The 18576-nt window shown below is 54.3% G+C and overlaps 1 protein-coding gene and 1 long non-coding RNA gene across 2 annotated transcripts; one reads left to right on the top strand and one right to left on the bottom strand.

Annotated features, from left to right (window-relative positions):
* Positions 1-5485: 5485 nt before the first annotated feature.
* Positions 5486-13485, bottom strand: ALDH3A1 (aldehyde dehydrogenase 3 family member A1). Its single transcript, XM_025864071.2, has 11 exons — positions 13437-13485; positions 11001-11167; positions 9288-9519; positions 8985-9070; positions 8553-8761; positions 8219-8336; positions 7611-7752; positions 6787-6953; positions 6349-6448; positions 5773-5903; positions 5486-5671 (listed from the first exon to the last, which is right to left on the bottom strand). Exons 2-11 carry the CDS (start codon positions 11160-11162, stop codon positions 5657-5659), a joined length of 1362 nt encoding a protein of 453 aa, XP_025719856.1. The 5' UTR covers positions 11163-11167; positions 13437-13485; the 3' UTR covers positions 5486-5656.
* LOC141370727 (uncharacterized) lies at positions 11935-16871 on the top strand. Its single transcript, XR_012375029.1, has 3 exons — positions 11935-12051; positions 13078-13329; positions 15780-16871. It is a non-coding gene; the product is annotated as an uncharacterized lncRNA (long non-coding RNA).
* Positions 16872-18576: the final 1705 nt, after the last annotated feature.

The raw sequence follows: 18576 nt of genomic DNA, 5'->3' as shown, positions 1-18576 counted from the left end.
TATGGTGATTAACATAACAATAAAAAATTTAAAAATAAATAAATAAACTATGTAATATTTGTCTCTGAGCTGGGGACAAAGTGACCTTTCCTGGAGGTGAACATCTGAATGATATGGAGATTCTGCTAGCAAGGATGGAGGGGACGGACTTTGCGGAGGCAACAGTCACCAAGGTCCTCACTTCAGTCCACACTAGTCAATGGGACCACAAAGAAACTCTGGGGAAGCAGGGACAGAGAAGGGGCTGGTCCGAGGGTGATGGGGACCCACGGAAAGGGCAGGGCCAGGGGGACCCCAGAAGCAGAGCTGGAGACGGGCGTCCACAGCTGCCGTCTGCCCTCCCTTCAGACTCCTGGAGTGCAGCATGGTGGGTTTCCCCATTGCCTGACCTCAGAGATGGCCAGAGACAGAGAGCAGAGTCCCGGTCGTGGTGTGCAGAGCCCTGGGGATGGTGTGTGGAGGGAGGAGGGCCTGGGGTAGCAGCAGTGCCAACCTGGAGGACAGAAGGACTCAAGAGCCACTGCAGGTCAGGGTTAGACTCCTGGGGCCTGGGATGAGGGGTCCTAGATGTGCCTTTCTCAGTCAACCCCTCGAATGCTCACCTCTCAATGCCAAGCAGGGTCTTCCTTATCTGCACAGCATTGCCCTTTTCCAGGTGTTTTCCTTGTGCGTTGTTTCATGCGTTTATTGTCTGTCCCCATCCACGTGGCAGACGCGTTGGCTGCTCAACAGATAACAAGGCTCCTCTGCATTTCCCAGCACTGTTCCGCCTGGTGGGGCCCTGTGAGCGGTTCTGGCCAACGGAAGGTGAGGCGTGGTGATCTGCTGTGTGTGTGACCCTCTGGATCTCCTTCCCCTCTGGGGTGAACCCCAGAGATGGGGCCTCCGTAAGCGGTGGCCTCTGATTGCCTATGCGGAGCAGAGCCCCACCAACGCCCTGTTGGGTTAACCACAGACATTCGGTGGCTAGCTCGTTACCCCAGCCTAACCTAGCCTACCCTGACTAAAACACTCCAATCAACCTTAAGCTCCTCGAAAGCACAGACCTTATCTGTTTCTTCCAGCGCCCAGAATAAATATTTGTTGAAGATGTACTCTTCCTTTCTGTTCTATAACAACAACAGAAGTTTATAATTTGGAAGATGCTGTGACTACAACAAATAGGTTTGTTGTTGTTTTTTTAATCTGAGAATCTAAACGCTAGAAGCGATTGAACGATGGAACGAAAGGAAGATTTGCTCACGTGGCGACCGCGTTGTGAATTGGAAGGTGACAGGTGCCCCCTTGTGTACTCTGTCCAGCGAGGTGTGGGTTGCGATGAGCAACCCAGAAACGTCGCCTGCTTTCATGGGGTAACACATGAGTTGTGACGATTCTTGGCCATTTATGTTCGGGACAATGGCAATTGTGTGGAAAGTTTGAATCATGATTGGGCGAATGTTTTTTTGGCCCATTCCTTCAACCAAGAAAAACAGTAGAAAGAAAAACAGTAGATTGAATCACGGTGTTGGGACAAGATCAGGTTGTTTTTCTGCCCTCTCCACCCCCTCCAGTTGTTTTCTCTGAGTTCAAATCCAGTTTGGAAATAGGATTAGACCAGAACAGGTCGGGTTGGGGACGTTTGGACTAAAACAGGTTACATTGCAAGGTGTATGTTTTTTTTTTTTTTTAAAGATTTTATTTATTTATTCGACAGAGAGAGACACAGCGAGAGAGGGAACACAAGCAGGGAGAGTGGGGGAGGGAGAAGCAGGCCTCCCGCGGAGCGGGGAACCCGATGTGGGGCTCGATCCCAGGACCCTGGGATCATGACCTGAGCCGAAGGCAGACGCTTAACCATCTGAGCCACCCAGGCGCCCCTCAACCTCAGTTTCTTAATCTGTGAATGGGCTCATGAGACTAACTCATGGTGCTGCAGGTGGATGGCAGTGAAAGAGAGAAGGAGCTGGGGGTGGGGGTGGGGACCAGCTAAGGCTTTCTCCTTCCTCCCACCTCTGGCCTGGGGTAGGGGGGCTCTGCTTTCTCACTTATCAGAGGGGTGCCTGTGGGGCCTAAGCTCGGGGAAGACAAGGGACAAGAAGTCTTTGATCGGGATGTTGTCTTTAGGGTTAATACGGTTTCAGCTTCTGGGCTGTATCATCCCCGCAATACATTCATGCACTTAAATATTTAGTGAGCACCTACTATGTGCTAGTCACTGTTTTAGCCTCTAGGCGGATACAGTGAGTACAACAGAGAAAGGTAACTGCTCTCATTTTAACGGGGAGACACAGGCTCTAAGTAGATGAACAGATCAAGTTAAGGACAGATGATAAGAAGCATTTTGGAGACACGAAGCATTTTGGAGACAACAAAGCAGTGATAAAGAATGGGGAAGGACTTGGGGGCGTTGAGACAGGGGTGATGAGACACACCTGCCATGAGGCTTTGGGTGATGTATGTGTTGGATGGCGAGTTTGGGATATCAGCTGGGGTCAGAGAGTAAGGTGGGGCCCAGATCAGACAGCCCCCTTGCAGGGCAACTTAGGGACCTGAGGATTTTAAACGGAAGGTGGTGTTGGGGGGATAGAATTAAAACCTACATCTCACAACCCAGGAAACCTCTCCGCGAAGGTAGTGGAGAAAGAAAACAGGTTTATGATTGAGGAGGCATTAAAGCAGAATGTGATGCACACCCCAGGCAGAGACAGAAGGAATCCCACCACCTTATACAGCCAGGCGGAATATTCCGTCACACACACACACGTTCTCAAGATGAAGGATAGCTAGTCCTTTGATAAGAGGACTCGGCAGCACCATTTGTCACACAGAGTTCATCCTAACCTCACCTGGTACTTGGGGACACTATCTGTGCTAACTAATTGGCCTCCTCCAGGGGCAAACGTCTAAATGACAGGAGGTAGGTAGTTCTGCACCTTGGGGTCAAGTGCCGGCCAAGTGCGGCTCCGACCTGAGGAGATAGGGGGCGCTGTTTCCCCGGATGGTCTCCTTTCCAAAAGGTGGCTCCCAGGTCCCTGAGAAAGATCTCCTGACTTACTAAGCTGGCTAGAGGCTTTTTTAGCTTTTTTTTTCTTTTAGATATAAAGATTTTATTTATTTGTTTGAGAGAGAGATAGAGAGCACAAGATGGGGGAGGGTCAGAGGGAGAAGCAGACTCCCCACTGAGCAGGGAGCCTGATGCAAGACTCGATCCAGAGACTCCAGGATCATGACCTGAGCCGAAGGCAGTCGCTTAACCAACTGAGCCACTCAGGCGCCCGCTTTTTTAGCTTTTAAAAAAAGATTTCCACAGGTTTCAAAGAGACAAAGAACATACAATGACAATTTTTCGGAAGTCAGTTTGTATTTACTAGGAGAGAAAAATCTGTCCCTCTGTTTTTGACGGGGGTGGGGGCATTAGGCCTCTTTTTATAATTTTTTGCTCTCACAGTGGCATGATCCGATTATTTTAATAAAGATTTTATTTATTTATTAGAGAGAGAGAGAGAGAGAGAGAGAACGCGAGCACATGAGCAGGGGGAGAGGGAGGAGGGACTCGATCCCGGGACCCCAGGATCACAACCTGAGCTGAAGGCAGACACTTTTTTCTAGCAATCTTATCTGGGTGCTCAGGGAAGAATGACCTGGGGAGGAGCAAGAGCAGAAGAAAGAAGACCACTCAGTGGTACCATTTTCCGTGGTACTTAGCCCAGGGGCGTGATGGTGAAAATGCAGAGCTGCGCTGATGTGGGTGCCCCCCCCCGGGGGGGTCTTGTGAGGTCTTGGTCCTAAAGGAAAGTGAGGAGTCAAACATGCCTCCTAAGTTTTGGCTTGAGCACTCCTCCGGAGGGTGATGCCACGTTGGCTTAGAGGGAATTCAAGAGCTCAGTCCCGGGCATGCTAGCGTTACGTTCTTATTAAGAATCTAAGTTCAAAAAAAAAAAAAAAAAAAGAATCCAAGTTCATGGGTCAGGTAGGCAGTTAGATTTATGAGTCAGGAGCTCAGGGCCGGAATTGGAAACTTTAATCTGGGAAGACGGTGGGAAGAGAATGGAGGCGTGGAGTCCCAGGACCCCAGAGGTGAGGGAGAATTGGAAAGAGGGGTGGCCCAGCAGTGGGGCCGGGGAGGGCGACGGCGTGATGGGAGGAGGGTGAGTCTGCCCACTCACTGGCGTCTGGACAAGAGCAGTCTCAGCAGAGTGGAGGTGACAGAGGCTAACCTGGCCGGGTCAAAGTGCATGGAAGCAAAATGTTGCGCAAGAGCAGACTCCCCACTGTCCAGAGGAGTCTCTCGCTGGAAGCAGGACAGCGGAGAAACAAGGCAGTAAGTAGAGGGGCAGTGGGCTTTGAGAGGATTTTGATTTTGTTATTATGCAATTATTTGGATATTTGCAAAAGAAGTAAATGGTGCACACAGGGAACATCCAAGCCAAACAAAACGGTTCACTCTCTGCCTGGCTCCCCTCCCCTTCCCCCCACCAGAGGGGGTGAAGCACAGGTAACAGCTTAAGGGCTTTTATTTGGGGTTGTATTGGGGTTTGGGGGGGAGGGTAAATAAAGTATGAGATACTAGAGACTAGGAATGATCCGGCACAGAATGGGGGACCAGGGATGGAGAGGAAGGAGGGTAATGACGTGAGTCAAGGTCAGGAGTAGGCAAGGTTGAGAGAGGCAGGGGTCCCGGGCCCAGTGGAGGGCTGGCCTTGGTTGGGAGCAAGAAAGCTTTGGCGCAGGGCCTGGTACAGCTGATGACTAACTCTGCTTTCACCATGAAGAGTCCCGTGAGCACCCCCACGTTTATCCCGGAGAGCGGCCAGCCCCAGTCATTGCTACCCACTGCGAGTTTGTAAACCAGGTAGGCAGGCCAGCCTCGGCAGACCTCTCCCCAGCCCGCCCCCATGCACCTGCTGGCCAGGCTGGGCTGATTCTTGGCTCCCACTTCAGACCATCGTCCCTTGGACTCTGTCCTAGCTCCTCGGGCCTCCAAGGCCAGCCTCCTGGGCCCAGATGCTGCCTGACCAAGAGTTGTCAGGCACTGTGGGTCCTGGGGGGCCGACCTGGCTTCCCAGCCTCCTGCCCAGGAGCTGCCCTCGGAAATCACCAAGGGGGTTCATGTTGATGACCGTGTGGTCTCACCACGGGACCCCTGAGCTAGGGGTCAAACCTAATTTGAAAGGAGCACATTGGCCTCCAGTTTCTGAGCCATGTGCCATCAAGACAGCCTCCTTGGCCATCGCCTTCACTGGATACACTCCAGAAATGGAGCTGACTCCCATCGTCTAGATGCAAGATAAATGTCTCCTGGACACCAGTGCCTCCTGCCTCACGCCCCCTGGGGGCCAATGCGAGACTTTGGGGAGACCTTTGCTGCGAGTCAGGATGAGAACTGGTGGGGGGCGGGGGGTGGGACTGGAGAGAATGGAGGGGGGGTTGCAAAGGAAGCATGAACGCGCACGCGCGCGCACACACACACACACACACATTTGTCTGGCTGGTGAACTTTTATTGGTCTATGTCCAGCAAGGGGCAGCGGGGACTTGGGGAAGGGAAGCCCAGGGCCCAGATGGGAGTGGGGGCATGCAGTGATCCACAGAGGAGCAAGAGGGGGGCTCCAGGAGCAATCCTCCTAGGGCTGGACAGAGAGGCAGGGGTGCAGCACGGGGAGGCCAGGTCCACTTCAGTGACGGGTCATCTGTGAAGAGGACACAAGGGGACAGGAAGGCATGTGTCCTGCTGGGCCCAGCAGCTCCCTGCAGCCTGGTCTCCGGGACAGCCTCCACCCCCACCTCTCACCTTGGCCAAGCTCGGGGGGTATCTGGCTTTGAGGGACTCATCATTCAGCAGAGGCCTCACCAGGCAGGAGCGGCGGTGGGAGAAGGTCTCAAAGCTCTTCTTGCCGTGGTAGGAGCCCATGCCACTGTTCCCTGGGGGGGGCGGGGGGGGGGAGCTGGCTCAGCCCCAGGTGGCCTGAGACCCCCAGCCCCCACCTGCAGCCCTCATGCACCCCTTCTCTGAGCCTCCCAGGGGTGGCCGAGCCCTGGAGGATCCCCCAGGGAGTCCACACTGAGGACAACAGAGAGTGCTCCGAAGAGTTCGTTTTCAGCGATGCCACCAGAGAGTTGTGTGACCTCCGGCCCTTGTCCCTTCTCTCGGGGCCTCCATGAAGCAGGCCTGGTGTACCAGGGGGCCTCTAGGAGCCTCTCGGGTCTCGAGGTCAAACGTGGTTGGTGGATATGCTGACAGGAGCCAGAGGTCCACAGGGGAGGGTTTGGGGGTGTCTGAGGCCCCTCCTGAACTCCCAACCCAGGGCTGGGAGAGGGGGGACATCTGTAGGGGGCAGGTGGGCAGTGAGCTCAGCCCCGGACTCACCCACACCCCCGTAAGGCAGGGAGTGCACAGAGGTGTGGACCACAACGTCATTGGCTGTCACCCCACCGCTCGATGTCTCTGCAATCATCTTCTTAATCACCTGCCACGGCACCCAGCCCCTGCCTCAGTCTCCTTCCCGGGGCACCCCAGGCCCCTCCCCACCCTGTGTGGGTGCATCCCGGAGCCTCAAGGGCCAGTGCAGGCAGACCCACACTGCGGTCTGAACCCCAGTTGGGGTCTCCCACTCTCCCCAGCTGTCAAACACTTTGTGAGAAACAACTGGTTTCAGAGCTGAGAAAGGGGCTTGGAAGGTTAAGTGACTTGCCCAAGATCACACAGCAGTGAGCACTGAAGCTGGGATCTGAACCTGGGTCCATGGACCCCTGGATCCTGTTCCCATGATGCCAAGACCCCGGGGGGAGGGCACCCCAGGCCCACCTTGTCGTTTAGAGAGAACACGTAGAGAGCCAGGGGCTTCTCGCGTTGGCTGATGAACTGGATGGCCTCCTCCAGGCTGCGCACACACACAATGGGCATCACGGGCCCAAAGATCTCTTCCTGCATCACCTGGGACTGGGGGTCCACGTCTATGAGGATGGTGGGGGCTGAGGCAGGAAACAAGCAAGATCAGCCGTTGCCGAGGCCCCTGCCCGCCTGGCAGCCCCGGCATCTAGCTCCTTCCTTCCATTCCTGTATGGAAGGCTGCCGAGGCTCAGGTGGGGCATGGACGAGGCCCCCACCTGCCCGGCTCCATCCCGGCAGACCATGGGGGGAACTGTGTATAACCTAAATGGGGAGGCGGGGGGACACAGACACAGGGTCCACCTTGCGAGGGGGCAGGCCCTGTGCCCTGCCCCGCCACCTGAGCCCCTGCTGGAGCTCTTCATTCCCTGCCAAACTGGGGGCAAAGTGGGGTCGCATCTGGTGACCTGCAAGCCCAGGCCCTGGGGGGCCCCTCCGGCTCAGCTCTTGTTGCTCTTGTGGTCTTTCGGTCTGTATCCCCTGCTGATGCAGGGGTGGGGGGAAGAGGGAGCTGCCCTCCGGGCCCCATGGGCAGAGGGCTTCCTGGCTGGGGCTAGGCCCCTGCCTGCCGACAGTCCCACAGCCCACCTCAGGCCCACTGGGCTGTGCCTGCTCCCCAAGGATCTGCGCTCATTCGCCATCAACCTGCGGGGACCCTGGCAGCCTGGGCGGCAGGGGGCGGGGGGTGTGTGACGGGGGCGGGGGGCAGTGGTGCTCTTACCAAGGGCGAGCACACGCACCTATGTATCGGGTGGCCGCGTCCCCAGTGCCTCCGTAGGCGACTTTCTGGCCCTCCATCAGGCCCATCACCCTCTGGAAATGCTGGGAGTTAATCATCCTTCCATAGTCACGGGACTTCTTGGCATCCTCCCCATAGAAGTCCTATAGAGAAGAGGCTGGCTTCAGGTAAGGATGCAGACCTTCATTATGGCCATTGGCTGAGAGGTGACCTTGGAGCACAGGGCGGGGCACCACCCAGCCGGTGCACAGCGACACCAAGAGCCACCAGAGCGCCATGACATCGGGGGTGCTCCAGACATTCATTGCGTACAAACTGCTGCGAGACAGCATTATTTGGAAGAAATATATGCACCGTTGTGTGGACTTGGCGATAGGAAATGGGAGGGAACATACCAACACGTGAGCAGTGATTGTCTTGGGGTGGTGGGGTCCTGGGTGGAATTTGTTTTTTTTTTTTTCTTTTATAATCTTTTTCCAAATGATCTACAGGGAGTGTAGATTACTTTTAGGATCGGAAAAAAAGAAAATCCAGTGTTTTCTAAAGCCTAGACCCACCTCACTGCTTTGCAACCTCTCTGTCACTCAGCCCCGGGGGGCCCACACTCACTTTCAGGGACTTTTTGAGCTTCTCCGCAATTTGGTTCTGGATGGAGGGGTCACAGAGGATGTAGTCAGGGGCCACACAGCTCTGGCCGCTGTTCATGAATTTCCCCCAGGCGATGCGTCTGTGAAAATTCCAGATTAGATTGCATGCCGCAAGGCACGGGAGGCTCCCCCCAGACAAGCATCTTATTCCGTCAGCTCAGGATCGAGGCACAAGGGGCCGGGCTCCGGAGGGGAGCTCTCAGGGGGCAGAAGCCAGAGGCTGCCTAGACTCACAGCAAGACTTCGGTCTGCGTGAGCCGGAAGGCTCCAGCACAAACAGGTGCCGCACGCCTCACCTGCAGGCAACGTCCAGATCGCAGTCTTTGTCAACATAGCAGGGGTTCTTTCCCCCCAGCCCCAGCGTGACGGGGGTCAAGTGCTTGGCTGCGGCCGTCATGATGATCTTCCCCACGGCGGTATTCCCGGTGTACAGGATGTGGTCAAACCTCTCCTTGAGCACCTCTGTGGTCTCGGGAATGCCCCCATCGATCACCGGGTACAGGTCCTTCCATGGGAGGAGAGAGACGAGGCTCAGGAAAGACCACGACCCCACCTCCCCCTGGCGAGCCAGCCACCCTCCAATAGAACACCCCCCCACCACCTGACACCGGGGCTCCTTTCATCTCTGTGGGAGAGGCCGGCTGTCCTTGCCCCAACCCAAGGCTTAGCCTCTTGCTGCAAAAAAATGCACTGTTTCTCAACCCCCAAAGCCCCAGCGAGCACCTCACCCTGTCCAGGTACTGAGGGATCATGGTGGCCAGCAGGTTGGCCATGTTCTCACTCAGCTCCGAGGGCTTGATGACCACTGCGTTCCCTGCAGAGATCAGGGAGTCAGAATCCTGCCCTCCCACTGACCAAGCCGGGAGCCCCATCCGTTCTGTGTCCATCAGACCACGTGAAAGACAGATCCATCAGACCACGACCTGAGCCTGGGGCTCCATCTTCCCCCAGACCTGCCGTCTCTGGCCAAGCTCAGCAGGGGTGGGACCGTGATCCCTGGAGACTCCCTCCGAAACGGGGCCCACGTATACCTGCAGCAATGGCGCCCACCATGGGCTGGATGGTGACGGTGAGGGGGTAGTTCCAGGTGCCAATGATGAGGACCACACCCAGGGGCTCCGAGTGGATGTAACACTCGTCCTGCTGGGTCTGGGAAGTCTTCTCCACGGGCTCGTCCACAGCCCACTCGGGGAGCTTCTTTATCATGTACTCGATCTCTTCCAGGACGTACACCACCTCCTCGTAGTAGGCATTCCATTCATTCTGCGGTGGAGACAGGGCTCCGTGTGAGTTCACTGGTTGGAGATCGAGGGAGTCACCGGGGCTTGGCTGTGCTCCCGGCTCACTGTGCCCTAGATTTGGGACCCTGACTGAGCTGCTTACCCTCTTCTAACCTTAGCCTCCTGATCTGAAAAATGGGAGCGTGATCTGGACCTCACAGGACTGCTGGGTCGGCATGTTGGACACAGCCCAGTTATGTTCAGCTGCCAGGCTGATGGTGGGTGTTCACTGGGGGCTCCCCAGGCCAGGGGTCTGGGCCAGAGGAGGCACAGAGGGTGCGAGCAAAGCTGAGCATTTGCCACTGGGGTGGTGGGCCTGCGAAGGTCCCTTTCTGACAGCGCTGGGGGCCCAGGCAGGTTTGGACACGTCAAGTTCATGGTGCCTGCGAGGACCTCAGACCTGGTCAGTGATTTGAAGGTCATTATTAAAGGGTGGGGAGAACCGAGCAGAGGTGTGTCCAGGAATGCTCACAGACTGAAATGAGACTTGAACCCAGGATGGAGCCCTAAGAAAGCCACCTTGAAGAAACAGGTGCAGGAAAAAAGACTGTCAAAGGGAGGACAAAACCCAGAAGAACCTCAGCAGGGGAAGGAGGGAATGAGCAGAGTGTTCAAGGGACCCTGCTGGAGTGGGGGGGGAGGAAGCCACTGTGCAAGGGTGAGGAGAAAGGAGGGGCAGATGGCAAAACACACAACTCTTCCATGCACTTCGGCTGTGAAAGAGCAAAACAGAATTTGTGAAGTTTTTGTATTAAGATGAGGAATCAGAGATTTAAAAATGCAGCAGAAAGGGGGAGGAGCTCCAGCTAACCCCTTGCTCTTCTCCGAGGCAAAATCGAACTGTGGAAGCAGGGCCAGGCGACTTGGGGGCAGCAAGGTGAAGGGTTTGAAAATTGGGAGGTGTCTGATTCTGCTCAGGGTGAGGGATGGGTGGGGAGGGAGGGAGGATACCCTGTAGAGCAGGGTGCCCTTTGGGACCCCAAGCTGGGATGTTCTCTGGTGGGGGTGGAGGGGACCAGGTGGCCATGCATGGGGCTGAGGGCTGGGGGAATGAGCAGACAAGAAGTTCAGGGTGTCCTGTGCGCAGGACGTGGCTAAACAGGGTGGCCTCGTGCTCCGGGCTGGATGGAGAAGGAAGTGAAGCCAGGAGGGAATGGCAGGCAGATGGGGGGAAGGAGCTGCCGGCCCCTGCGCTGGGCTGCGGGGAAACCGGGGCTCAGAATGGGTTGGAAGGAGTGGTCTGAGCGCCCCATCTCAGAGTCTGATGGTTTGAGCTGCACTTTTCCTCCTCTATAAAAAGGGTCCCGCCTCAGGCAGCCTGCTTTGAGGACAAGGTGCGGTTCTAGGCAAAGAGCTGGACACAGAGCGCCAGGCGCGCAGCAGATGTCCCAGACGCGAGCAGCGACCCTTCCTGTTGCTGTTCCAGCCTCCGGGGTGGGTCGAGGGGGGGGAAGCGGGGCGCACCTTGTGGAGGTCGGCGGTCAGCGCGCCCACGATGTCCTTCTCATGCTCCTTGATCATGCGCCGCACCGCCTCCAGCTGCTGGATCCGGAACTGCAGCGGGCGGGTCTTGCCCGAGTTGAACGCGGCTCTGGCCCGCTGCACGACCTCACTGATTTTGCTCATGGTGCCTGGCGGGGGTAGGGGGAGGACACCTTGGACCTGGGGGCTTCAGGGCTAGCACCCTCCTTGCTCCTCCACCGCGTTAATTTTGTAGGAAGAGGACGATCTCCCGGGGAGCGCTGGGAAAATGGCATGCTTTTGCCTTCTCAGCTCCCTAACCCAGATGGCTGGTACCCTCTGGCCCTCTCAATACCCCCTGAGCTGATGACAAACTCATCTGCAGGGAGGGCCAGGAAGCAATGACACGCGACACTAATTGCTCACGGTGAGTTCCCCGGCAGTGTGCTGGGACAGGTCCTTCCTGGCATCTCTCAAGCCCCACTCCCACCTCTGCCCGCTTGCAAACTGGAAGACACTGGCAGGCAAACACCCCAAGAGCTCTGCGCCCCAAGCCAGGCCCCTTTCTGGATTAGATTGGCCGGCTCAGGTTGTGATTCCACAGCCAGCTGATTAAAGAAAACCCAGCATCAGCCTACCCGCGCCACCTTTCTGGCTCCATGACTGTTTGCAAAAGCACTGGTTGCTTTGCAGGTGGAACCAGGCTTGGTCTTTAAGCCAGAGTGTGCCTGTAACACCTGTGGTGGGACACAGAGTGCGTGCCAGCAGAAGTCTCTCAGAGCTTCAGAGTTCCGCACAGAAGTGCAGAGGGGATTCCTGCTAGTGGAGCAAGGAACCATAACTGGCAAACTGGGATGGCTCTCCTGGGGGCCATCTGGCAACCTCCAGCAGAAGCCTTTACAATGTATTTCTCTATGATACCGCAGGTCCACATTCAGGAGCTTACAGACATCTCAGCGTTCCTAAACATTCATGAATAAGCAAGGTCATGAAGGTTGCATATAACACAGAAATACTGGAAACATCCTAAGTGGCCATCAGCAATGGAAATGAGGTACGCAGCACTTATGTAACGGATGATTGTGCAGGATTTTGGAGGGAGGTGCAGCTCTTGTTCTCAGTGCCAGATGTGTCCCAGGCACGAGGCATAAGCATGAGACATAAGAAAGGAAACAGGTTACAGAACAGCAGGCACACTAGGCATGCGCCTAGACGTGTGTGTGCACGTGCACGCGTACGTGTGCCCTTGTACACGGAAGATAAGACCAGAAGAATAACCCCCAACATTGTGACAATAGGTAGGGGTGGGATTAATAGTGATCTCTGCATTCATCTTCTGTGGTGTTTGACTTCTTTTGCAACAAGCTTGCGTTTTTAAAAATGTTTTGTACCTTTTTGAATAGGTAACAGGTGCTCATGGTAGAAAAGGTAAAAAGATATGAAAGGGGCACAGAGAAAAACCTCCCTTCCCCCTTTTCCCTCAGCAATTCCTTACCGTCGTCCCTCCCAGAGATACCCAACCACTTTCAGACACTGCATAACTTCTAGTATCAGAAAAAAAAAAAAAAAAAGAAAACCCACAATACGGCTATTTACATTTTGCAAAAAAAAAATTATATATACCATACATAGTATACAGATACATATATCCGTATGTAAATATATGTATATATGGTATATATAATTGTTTTTGCAAAATGGAAATAGCTGTGTGTGTGTGTAATCCTGCTCAAATTCCAGCAAGCGGTTTCTCATAGCTTCCACGGGGTCCCCTGTCCACGGTGCTGACCCCCACCGCAGGCGTTTCGCACAGAGAGGAGGGGCGCTGCGGGCATCCGGGGCACCCCAGCTGACCACGACCTCAGGCACACAGCTCTACAGGAGGGTCCTACTTCCCTCCGCCGACTTGGGAGATCAAACCAGGGCAGCAGGCTCTGTCTGGCCACTGGCCACCGAGGCTGGGCGGCCCAGGGTGGAAGAGCCCTGTGTGACCCCAGGTCCGGCACTCAGAACTTTGGGATATCTGGGAAGGAGCCCCCTCTATGGCCGGCATCAATAATGGCATCGCCTCTTATTACAGAGATTATGACAGAGATTAATGGAGCTGGAGAGCATCTCACATTGCCCTTGGCACCCCAAGGAGAGCTGATGGAATTCGTTTCCCCGGACCAGTCCACCTTCGCACGGCTCTGCATCCCACCCACCTCACCTGTGCCGACTTTGCCCCCAGGTGTCCCTGTGGATGACTTCCCCTCAACCACCCCCTTTAATCCTCACAAAAACTCCATGGCTGCGCCCATGAAGAAGGAACTGGTAGGAGTCCATTTTACAGGTGAGCAAAGGGAGGCCGAAAGACGCTGGATAGTCCCACCTAGGGAAAAAAAAAAAAAAAAAGAACGGGGTTGGGGGATGGGGTGGGAGGGGGAGTGGGCAGAATACCTTTGACACAGCCTTTCCCAGTGGCTTGAGCTTCTGGAATGAGCAGCCTAGAAGGGACACATTTAAGGACCCTTCTTCCCGCCCACTTGGCCTGGGAGTCCCTGCCCAGGAAGTTTGGGTAACAAGAACAAAAAACAGTGTACGAATATGGGTTCTAGCTAACGACCTCTACTTCCTCTGACCCCAGCTTTGGGGATTAGGCCTTGGGTGGTTTATTTTTTTTTCCTCTTCTGAAATGCAAGAATGAGTCTGTGAAGGCTTGGGTGGGGCTCCCATCCAATCTTCAGAAGGAGCCTCTGTGTTTGCCCTGGGCAAGGGGGTCCTGATTGATTCAGCCTGGCACGTAACTCTCCCAGATTTCCGAAGTTCCACTGCCAGAGGCTGTTCTCCTAATTTCCCTGTTATGTAAGGTCAGCAGGGGGTGAGGCGCGAGTCATGGTGAGCACGCACGCAGCTCCTCCAGAAGTGCGTCCCCCTCGCCTCTCGGCCATGTGCACGGGTGTCAGGGCCCCACGGAGGGAGTGATCTCCCACCAGGGGCACTACAGGCTGGGGGCTTGCTCTGCGAGGGTCTGCCCCCCCCCCCCGCCCCCCGTTGAAGGGCAGAGACAAGGCCAAGAACTAGGAATGCCTGCCTGGAATCTCCCTCTGTGTGGTCACCCAGGAAACCAGCAATGCTCGGGAAGGCAGGCAGGCATCTGCAAGCCCCTTCCCCTGCTCTTTCCCAGCTGTTTGCTGGGCATCTCCTCTGGGCCACCCACCGGGGAAGGAGGCAGATGTCGCTTCCTGTCACTTCTCACACCTGTCCTGTTGCTGCAGACTCTCGACCTCCTCCCTACCAGACTTGCGCTGCCCTTTCCCACCAGCAGGCTCTTCTCCAGGCAGCATTTGGGGGCCCTTGCTTCCCATTTCACTGAGAGGAAAACGTAAGGTCTCCAAGAGGGGCCTACAAACCCCCGGGGACGTGTTCTAGCCCTTCTCCTCCCTCCCTAGGAGGCCCTGCCCAGATACCCACTTTCGGTCTTCCTCCATTTTATTTCCCTCCAGAGCATTCGTTGCCCCCGGACATGCTCTCTGCCTACTTATTTCCTTTGCTCCCTGTTGCCCTCCAGCTAGAATTTGGTTTGCTCACTGCCATAATCCTCACACAGTGTCTGGCACATAGTTGCTGTTCAATAAATATTTGCCGAACGATGGAACGAACAGAACATTCCAAAACAATACGAAAACTGTAGCAAGGATGAGGGGGCCACGGGAGGGGGTGGCGTCTGTGCTGAGTGAGGGGTATTCATGCGAGGAACAGCGGGAGGGCTTGGAACAGCAAAAGCAAAGGCTCAGAGACCGTGAACAAAGTCATGCATCCGCTGCAGTTAATCATAAGCTGTGATGGGCATGCTGTTGCCCGCAGGAGGTGAGGGGGTGGATGACGCTCCAGGGGCGAGGGGCTCATGGGGGCCCCGGGGGCCGGGCAGGCTGTGGGTTTAGTTGGGCATGAAGGAGCTTATCATAGCCTATCAAAATCAGACCTTGTTTCTCGAGGATGCCTCTGGATAGGGCACGGTCTTGGTGAGGTCTGGACTGGAAGCTGCAGCTTGCAGGAATGCAGGAAAGGAATGACAGGACCCCAACGCAGACTGGCAGTATAGCTGGAGGAAACCGGGGCAGGATCTGGTGCCTGGGGGATGGGGGTGGGGGGGCGGTGAGCTGGGTGGTGGGTGGAAGGTGGGGGCATGCTCTGAGATGGAAAGTGACCAAGTGGGTGCACCAGGCCTCTTATGTCAACTGGAACCCTCCCCCTTGCTTTCCTGGTGGTGGCACCTGGTGATCTTTGCAGATGACCCCTTGCCGGTGAGACAGTCAACTGGGGTGTTCTGTTGTAGCTTAGCCAGGGGGAATGCGGGCCCCACCCCACCCCCACACTCTCCTGGGAACTGGATATTGAGTGGAGGGCAGACTGCAAGACCCAAGGTCACTGGAGCGGATTCATCATGACCACAGCTCCCTGGAGACTCAGCCCTCCCGGTCCACTCCCCAGTCCCCTGATCGCCCCAGCCCCTACCCTGCCGAGGTCTGATTGTCAGCTCCGCTGTTTAATGCATTCAGTGGAAATGTTCACTGGACTGCCAAACATTACCGGCTGCATGTCCTTAGACACGCTATTTAGTCCCTCTGGGCCTCAGTTTCCCTCATCTGAAAAATGAGGTGGAAAGAAACAGAGAGGTGAGCCCCCCTGGGGCTCCCCGCTTTCTGGTCCTTGGGTCCACCCGCTTTCTGTGAGACTCCTCTGCAGCCTTCGTGGCTTTAAGCCGCCTTCATCCCTCTCATTTCCTCCTTCATCTTTTAGCATGAAGTTGACCTCCCCGAGGAGAACCATGGAAGCGACTGGAAAAAACAAGCACAGGCAATGATGCTGAATGGTGCCTGGCACACACAGAAAGTTTTGTGGAAACGCTGAGTGTCTTGCTCTCGTTAGAAGCAGCAGCCTTCGTCACGGAGCAAGGAGCCTTGAACCTTGTTTAAATCCATGGGAAACCAAAGCTTTAGATTCTTGTTGGTGGAGAGTTGTGGTTCTACCATAAGCTTGACTTGTCGCAGACGGCGTTGCGCATGCATGGTTTTTAGGTTTTCATCTTCGCCGCGCTACTCCATCCCAATGCCCAGATGGTCTCGCGCTCTCTCCGAAGCCACCGCCACTGCCACCTGCCTGCTCTCCTGAGTCCCTGCCCACCTCTCTACGGTACCTTCTCCAAACACCGACAGGGGGACCTTTGGGCAATGAAGAAGACCTGAACATCTCTCTGCCCGCTGACATCCTTCAGTGGCTTTCTACTGCTCTGAGGAAAAAAAACCTTCTGTGGCCTTTGAGAACTGCATGGTCTGACTCCTGGGCTGCCTTGCCAGCCTCATTTTGCACCACTTTCCAACATTTTCACTGGATTCTAGTCCACCGGCACTCCTAGAATGGGCCAGGCGGTTGCCCACCTCAGGGCCTTTGCACATGCTCAGTCTCACTCCCTGGAACACTTCCTCTTCCACTGTGCACCAGGGTAACCCTCACTCCTGTTTAGACCTCAGCTTCTCTGACCGACTCTCACCCCCAAATAATAGCTTCCTTACTCCCAGGAATCTGCCACAACTTGCAATCATATTTTTGCCTCTGTGATTCTTTGTGGATTATTTTTCATCGTTCCTTGTCCTCTACCCTCCCGCCACCCCCTCCGCCCAGACTCACATTTCCAGGAAAGCTGAGATCTCAGCTTTTGTTCAACACTGTATCCCCAGCGTGTGGCATATAGGAAGGCCTCAGAGAATAATGGAAATAGGCCCATGTACCAAACCATCCCAAATCAGCAGATGGGGCTGGGCAGGGTCCAAGCGAAGACCAAGAGAAATTAGCAATCATTTGGCCAGATGATTTTCAGCAAATTCACCTAAACCTAGCAAAACAGTTTTGAATGAATAAAAAAAAATTGGCTTAAAAGTCACTTTGCTTAGTGGAAGGTACATAAAAAAAAGTTACTTGGCTTAAATTTCAAGGAACATGTAGGTTAGAGTAGCTGTTGGAGGGGAAAACCCACTTTCTTTTTTTTTTAAGATTTTATTTATTTATTTATTTGAGAGAGAGAATGAGAGAGAGAGAGAGAGAGAGCACATGAGAGGGGGGAGGGGCAGAGGGAGAAGCAGACTCCCCGCCGAGCAGGGAGCCCGATGCGGGACTCGATCCAGGGACTCCAGGATCATGACCTGAGCCGAAGGCAGTCGCTTGACCAACGGAGCCACCCAGGTGCCCCTACCCACTTTCTTTTTAAGAGCAGATGGGAAATAATTTGGTGGTGAGTACGTGGGGTTGTTATGTCTCTCCTTTCTGTTAAAGAGGGACGGGGGAGAGACGTGGACGCTTGGGGCCTGTGGGAATACTTCATGCACAGACCGTGGGGAAAAGAGTCCTGGTTTTGTTTCTGACCTGGGGCAGCCAGGGACAGACAGCCTGGGAACGACAAGAGGGTCTCATGCGCCCCTGAGGTCACGGGCAGGGTGAGAACACACTGTCACAAAGGGGGCCTGATCCTTAGCTGCGCCGAGGCTGTCCACCCGTGTATCAGAGGCGTACTTTGAGGGAGGTAGAAAAGCCTCTTGGGTTTAGAACCTCGAAATAAAACCTGTGACAAGATCTGGAGGAGCCCTCCAGAAACTTGAAATCGCACGTTGGACACATAAACCCATGCACGATGCCTCTCTTGACGGGACTGAGCCTGGGAGCCTGGGAGGGAAAATTCGGGAACAGTTGACCATTATTCTTGTTTTTGTAAATTGACCAACTGTCACATCTGATCATCAATTGGCTGCCCCATAGGTTGTCCACGTGGGCAGAACCGACCGTTAGCCTGACTCCCCTGGTGAACAGTATCTCCCCTGTGAATACAATGCAGTGGGCTCTTGGGTTAGCTCTTTGGGCTCAGGTAACCTCTACCTTTCCCTGGCAGGTGGATCCAGCTCTCAACCTGCTGACACAAATACCACCTCCAGGGAACCTATCTGATGACCCCAGGCCTAAACATTACCTTCTTAAAAAGTATAAGCCTAAGTCAGTGCTTCTCCAAATATGGCCCCCGGACCAAAAGCTTTAGCATCAATCGCTATTTCACAAGGATGCAGAGACAATTCCATGAAAAAAAAAAAAGTCTTTCTAACAAAGGGTGCTGGGATGACTGGATATCCACATGCAAAAGAATGAAATTGAACTTTTACTTCACACCATATGCAAAAATTAACTCCAAATGGATCATCAATCTAAATGTAAGAGCTAAAAATATAAAACTTCTACAAGAAAACGTAAGAACAAATCTTCACGTTCAGAATTGGGTTAGGTCATGATTTCTTAGATACAACACCAAAAGCACAAATGTTCAAAGGGGGAGAAAAAAGATAACTGGCTTACATCAAAATTAAAAACTTGGGTGTTATAAGTTATACCATCAAGAAAGTTAAGAGAAAACCCACAGAATGGGGGAATATATTTGCAAATCATATATCTGGTAAGGGACTTATATCAGAATATATAAAGAACTATTACAACTCAATAATGAAAAGACAACCCAATTTATTTTATTTTATTTTTTTTAAAGATTTTATCTATCTAT

This window comes from Callorhinus ursinus, unplaced genomic scaffold (assembly GCF_003265705.2).
Source record: "Callorhinus ursinus isolate GAN/ISIS: 27379988/994484 unplaced genomic scaffold, GSC_fseal_2.0 scaffold43, whole genome shotgun sequence".
NCBI classification, from domain to species: domain Eukaryota; kingdom Metazoa; phylum Chordata; class Mammalia; order Carnivora; family Otariidae; genus Callorhinus; species Callorhinus ursinus.
The sequence above is the reverse complement of the archived record's forward strand: the minus strand, read 5'-3'. Positions and strand labels throughout refer to the sequence as shown.

What these genes read in the sequence shown, in the direction of transcription:
- ALDH3A1 (XM_025864071.2), bottom strand. Translation starts at nt 11,162, where the DNA reads ATGAGCAAAATCAGTGAGGTCGTGCAGCGGGCCAGAGCCGCGTTCAAC. An exon ending in TGACCGCCGACCTCCACAAG is followed by an intron (nt 9,520 to 11,000) that starts GTGCGCCCCGCT and finishes TCTCCACCGCAG; the next exon opens with AATGAATGGAATGCCTACTA. An exon ending in AGCTCAAAAAGTCCCTGAAA is followed by an intron (nt 7,753 to 8,218) that starts GTGAGTGTGGGC and finishes TCTTCTCTATAG; the next exon opens with GACTTCTATGGGGAGGATGC.